At 36.1% G+C, this 6236-nt stretch overlaps 1 protein-coding gene across 1 annotated transcript; it reads left to right on the forward strand.

Annotated features, from left to right (window-relative positions):
- The first annotated feature begins 1065 nt into the window (after window positions 1-1065).
- Window positions 1066-3979, forward strand: LOC120727914 (somatomedin-B and thrombospondin type-1 domain-containing protein-like). The gene is made up of 5 exons (XM_040022554.1): window positions 1066-1158; window positions 2366-2503; window positions 2642-2692; window positions 2859-2935; window positions 3044-3979. Exons 1-5 carry the CDS (start codon window positions 1092-1094, stop codon window positions 3101-3103), a joined length of 393 nt encoding a protein of 130 aa, XP_039878488.1. The 5' UTR covers window positions 1066-1091; the 3' UTR covers window positions 3104-3979.
- Window positions 3980-6236: the final 2257 nt, after the last annotated feature.

Genomic DNA, 6236 nt, shown 5'->3' on the forward strand with positions numbered 1-6236 from the left:
AATTAATCTAAATTTTTTTTATTGTTATTCAATGTATCATTTTTGGCATGTCAAGTGTGGCTCTTTTCCTTATAGTCTTTTCTCTTGTCTTCCCCTTTCAAACCCATTCAGGTGGCTGTCCCTCCCTGAGCCTGCTCTGCTGGGGGATTCTTCCAGTGACTTTTTCCTTCCCACTATCACCAAGTACTTGTTAATACAGAGTGGTGTAATTGTTGAGATTTTGAATTGACAAACAATGATGGGGCCTTCAGTTGATGAGTGGTTTATTACAATTGACAGATTGATAATTTAGCTGTTTATTAGTTTGCCAATCAAAAATATCTTCTTGTGGATAACAGTTTAGACTTAAGATCAAAATATCTTCAGTGGAAGTGCATGTCAGTACAACAGGAGAGCATAAGGGAGGTGGCTAAAACCTATTTCATAATCAAATTGTTTATTTCCATAGATAGGGTCTATTGGTAATTCAAATATCAGAGTTCCCTCAGAGACTGACTTTCAAAAAGACAAGGACAAAAAGAAATAGCATGTGCGACAAACATAGACAACACTTGAATTGGGTAAACGATTAAAGAATGGTTTGTATAGTACGCACCTATTCTGTGGCCTTAACACTGTTAAGCCCATCCACCTGTGATTAGTATGAACTTCTGGTTGATAAAACTAGAATCCCACTAGCTCTAGCTTCAAATTTGATCATTGAGGTCCAGCCAAGAAATACATCTAAGTCATTCTTTTTCAGGATTAGACTGTGAAATAAGTGTGATTATTCTGAGAATACTATGATATTACTGTGTTTATTCATTATTTCAATCACTGGTTATTTTCTATTGACACTAACTAAATCCTCTGCAAGATAAATCATAGCCAGTTTACAAAAAGGCTTCATAATTAAATTGGTTGTCACAAATTATAATTAGACAGGAAAAGGACATAGTTTTCTACATGCCTACAACCTGAACATGCAAAACAGTGGGCATCGGTGAATCAACAAGGAAGTCAACTGTTTTACTTCCTTGTTGACATTTCCAAATGTGATTCACTTGGAAATGTCATTACCTTCATCTCCAGTTAAGCAAACAGTCAGAGTCATGGATTGGTTTTGGTCATTAGTTTGGTGTTTCTTACTCCTGACAGGTTTCCTGCCTCCTTACAGCAGTGAGTAACACATAATTCTTTATATAGAATATATAGAAGCACTATCTGTACAAAAAAGGGGGGAACGCTTTCAATGCTTTCAATTTTGATGTTTATCTGTGAGTCTCTATACTGAAATGAACTTCATAAATTTAATGTAGAAAAAGAAGAAGGTGGCGTTCGCTCAACAAGAGCTTAGTGTTCATGATTTATGTTGCGAAGCTTCTTTTAGTCTGAGTTTTTCACAGGACTTAAGCACTTAGTTTTGCCTCTGATTGTACAGGTTGTACTTACAAGCATTTATGTGTTTTTTCAGGTAAATATGCGGAGGTACAAATGTTTAGATGACATATTAATTTTGAAGTGGGGTGTTAAGGGGCTTATATCAGAATCAGAATCAGAATCAGAATACTTTACTAATCCCGAAGGAAATTAGGGTTACAGCAGGCAGCACGCTAATGGTGCAGCAAAGCAAATCTAGCAGGAAACTTCACATATGTTCACATTATTTGAATTGAATTTGCAGTAATGGTGTTGTTAATCTTTGCAAATGTTTCAAATGTTGCTATGTTATTCTAATCTTCTGCTATCTCTCTTTTTTACACTGCTGGCATTATAGTTACTAGAAAAATCAATAAATCAATCAAATTAATTTCACTTTGCTCTGCAGACAAACTGAAGCGATTTCCACGTCTCCTTTATCAGGCTGCGGGACATTAAGCTTTCGTGTTTACAAATTGTACAGCTGTCACCTTAAAAATAAACAGCAGCACTCAGAGTGTGCTCAGTGACAAAATAATGAGCTTTTCTTTTTTTAATGAGATTTTTTTCTCTTTTTTTTTTGTTGCTTTATAGATTTTTAATCATTATTTTTTAATTATTTTATTTTATTTCAAGTAGTTCAGAACAATAGTTCCCCAGGCTTTCTAAAGGTCTTCTCATTGGACAGTGGTTCCTTTTATACTCATTTTCCTGAGAATACTTAAAGACATGACAGGAAAGCTTGCCTATAACATTTCATGCTGTGCTAAAGAATAAAGGTGGTCATACCAAATATTAACTTTCAAGCTCATTCAAATCAAAATACAAAATAAATGTTTTTACCTTGTAGAAGTATTAATGGTAACCTTGGTCCAGGTAGTTAGAAATACTCTCTAAATAATAATGTGCATGTGCTCACATGAGTCCACCAGTACATCTTTTACATATTTGTCTCTGTGTGTTCAAGGTGCTACTGGTTGTGCGGGCCCACCAGTTCTATGTTGCCCTGGTCGGAGCGGCTCCTGTAACAGAGGGTGTTTCTGTGACGAGGCCTGTGTGGAATCGGGTGACTGCTGTCCTGACTATAGTTCAACCTGTGGACAATGTAAGTGAAGACAAACACAGAGACTAGAAATACACACATTTACATTTGACTATAAATGTTCCCGCTGCAAGCAGCGACTGCTCAAAAAGCTACAGCATTACATCTGCAATAAATATCATAACGGCTTCTTTGTCTCAGCATCCACCGTTTCACCAACACTTTCTTCCGTCTCTACTAAGCCAACTACAAGTTTGTCACCATTTAAGAGCTATTTCAAAAATTCACATTTACACATTCACATTGTTTGTGTTACTCCTGAAAAAAGTGTCTAATCATCAAATGTTTAAACTACTCTAGTTTGCACGTTAAATTATATTCTAAATATGCAATTCTTTCTTTCTTTCTGCCCAAATAGCGATTGTTCGCCTAAAGGTTAATTTTCAATGTCGTTCTGAAGTCCAAGAACAAGCAATTTTAGAAATTTCATCTTTTGTAAGTACAAACAGCATTAAAATGTACAGTAAACGTTACAGTGAAAAGAAAAACAACAACATGCATTAATGATACTTTTGTCAGTAATCAGTCTCATCTCTCTCATAGCTTCAGGGAGTTTTCCAGGAGAGCTGTAAGGGCTGCGCAGTGAAGGTCAAACCCGTGTGAGGCTTTGGGCAATGAAAGCGTGATTTTGGATAAAACGACACCGTGATGACAGACTCCAACACTTCTGAGAGCAGAATCATCTGCTAAATATAAATAAGCTATTAAAGTTAACTGACTATTTCAGAATTAATAAAGCACTCTATGTTTGTATTCATGTAGCAGCATCTACATCCTTCTGAGCTCTTATTTAGTTTTTATTTTAAACTCAATCAAAGAAAACATTTATAGCTCATGTGCTTTGTTTGATTCACTCTTTTCTGTTTTTTTCATAATAAAAGTCACAGGGTTTACTCTTTACTAACTATTGTCAAGATCCAACGCTGAGTTGACAGGTTCTTTTTCACATTAAAAACATAGAGGAATGTTTTACACAGATGTGAATGTTGACTATATATTTAGATTATAAGGGTTTTTAACAGATTTCACTTCACTTCCCATTTTATGGGAAAAATCTAGAAAAAATGAAGAAATTCTCACAATTATCTGGCAGAAAAATAATTCACCGTACAAATCCAGTCTGCTGTGGTCAAGGAAATAGCCACACTTACTAAGATATGATACTCTGAAACATGCCTGTGCTGCTGAGGCTTGGCTTTAGTGCTGTTAGAATATAATTACATTAAACCCACATGTAATATATCATTCATTTGAACTTCATTTGAAAATCAATGACATTAATGACTTAGCCTCTATTTCTGCCATGATTAATGTAATCTTGCATAATTATAAACACATTCATTGTAGCAAATAAACAAATAGAAATCTTTTTTTTTGTTCATATGTTTTCATATTTCATAATGTATATTCCACTGTGTTAAATAGATTGGTTTAATTGATTTGTGCTAGTTTTCTTTTTCTGTGTGTGTTGTGCTAAATAACTAAGAATTTATTGTTTCCTTTTGTAGATGATATTAGCTCACATTTAATTATCCTGATTTCTTGCAGATTCTTCATGTGTGTTCAATAAAAGAAAATAAATCATTACTTTTTTATGCATGCAAAGCAGTGTTTCCCAAATGGTGATGGGAAGGCACACCAGTGTGTCTGAAGACAAATTCAGACATGATTTGAGATTTTGTCAATCAAACCCTATTATTATAATCCCTGGAAAACAAGTCATATTAATACAAATATATAGCTCTAATTGGCAGGGATGAGAATGATATTTATGATGTGGTAAAAATTTATCACTGTCTTGGGAGAAAAAATAAACATTAATGCTAGAGCAGGCAAGACTGGGGATCTTAATGGCCCGTCTTCTGAGAGAAAAAACAAGCATCTTTATCTAACAATGCGTCACAGCACCAGCTTTGATTTCAAGGTTCCCATGAGAAAACACCCTGGTGTATTTTGCTGTAGCTCCTATGGAGCTAATCTAAAAGGGGATCATCATTTAGAATCAATGTAAAAGATTTTGTTAGGCACCTAAATATTTTAGCATATGAGTGGGAGCCCTTCATGCTATTTGTTCAGAGGTAATGCTCTTATATCTGAGCAGTCATGAGTGTTTGGAACAACGGGGAACTCAAATCAAGACAAAGACGTTTGTCAAACTGGACAAAACTGAAGAAAAACGGACAAAAGTTCACAAATATGAAGTGAACAGCAGAAGCAGAAGCACGGCTTCATTTGTTGGAGCTTCTGTTCCCTAAGTATCACCTTTATTCCAACCTGTCCTAGCTTCATGTAATCCCAAAGGAATTTACATTTTTTAAGATAAGGGGTTTTTTTTAGGAATCTTTCCTCTCCTTTGAACTGTCTACACAGTGCTATTGCCCCCCTTTGTTTAGAAAAGAAAAACAGATCAAAATCATCCATTATTCCTCCAGTCATCAAATTTCTCAACATGAGCATGGGTGACAATCAACCCCGAGATGCAAGGAGAGAGAAATTTTCTGTATATTGTTTTAGTTTTTGCTTATTTTTGTTGTTTTGTGTTTGTGGTGTGTGGTGTGTATGAATGTCAGGTGGAAGCCAATTTCCCCTTCGGCATATTTGTCATCTTTTGCCATTTTGATACTCAAGCAATGTGAACCAGTCAGCCTAATTAATGGTATGGCCCTGATTAATGCACACGTGAACATCTACAAACTTTTTTTCAGCTCGTTTTATTAGTGCCGGCCCTCAATCACAATTACTTGGCCGTGGGTGACGCTTGTAGCAGGAGAAAATATTGCCAGTAAACGGTTTAGTGGCGAATAATCTTTGCCAGCAGGTGGCAGCATATTCCCAGGTCTTTGACGTTAGTGGCACAGATGTTAGTGCAATCCAGCACTGTAGTTAAAAGTTTGTGTGGATTTTATTGGCACGTTTCTTCAGATGACATAACAGGTAATATTTTTCTTAAAGTCTATTTTAAAGACCTCGGTTGAGTCGTTTATCCAATTTCCAAAGATACAAAAGAAGTGACATTATCAGTAAAAAAAACAACAACAACAACAACAACAACAAACAAAATATATATGTTTTGCATGCATGTTTTTCCACATCTCCAGTGAAACAGTGAAGGCTCTGCACCAAGAACATTTGATATATTAATCAACTGAGACAATAAAAGTCATATCATATCTATTTCTGATTGTTTGCAGGTAAAACAGCTAAAGTCACGGGGTAATAAAATGACGTAAACCCACGCAGAAAATATTCGCAGTCATGCTCCAAACGTGAAGTCGGTGCTGTACACTAGTACAGGTGGTGACCCCAAACTCTTCATGCCAGGAGGATGAGACAAAAATGTAATTATGAGTGAAGAAGAGGAAACAGCTCCACATGGCCTCGGGGATTGGCATAACCTTTTGTGGCGGATAGTTCAAATTAGACCGGTGTCGCTCCAGACCCACCTTTGACCCCGGAAACTTAACTTCTGCAGGATCCAGAAGAAGGCGTTTGCATTTTTAGTTTATTATTATGTATCTTTACTTTTACTCCGTGTCTGCGCGATGACCCGAGATGCATATCACACTGTAGCTGCCAAAAAGTGACTGTCTGCCAAAAGGTGATTTCCGGTATTTACCAAAAAAGTGACTTTCCGTATTTAAACTGCTGTAGAGGACTTGTTGGCCTATATGCGAAATATATGTCAAATGTGTCACTCATGAATGATTGCAAGTCACTTGAGCCACAAACATCATTA

The sequence above is a fragment of the Simochromis diagramma genome, unplaced genomic scaffold (genome assembly GCF_900408965.1).
Source record: "Simochromis diagramma unplaced genomic scaffold, fSimDia1.1 OVJJ01000205.1, whole genome shotgun sequence".
NCBI classification, from domain to species: Eukaryota; Metazoa; Chordata; class Actinopteri; order Cichliformes; family Cichlidae; genus Simochromis; species Simochromis diagramma.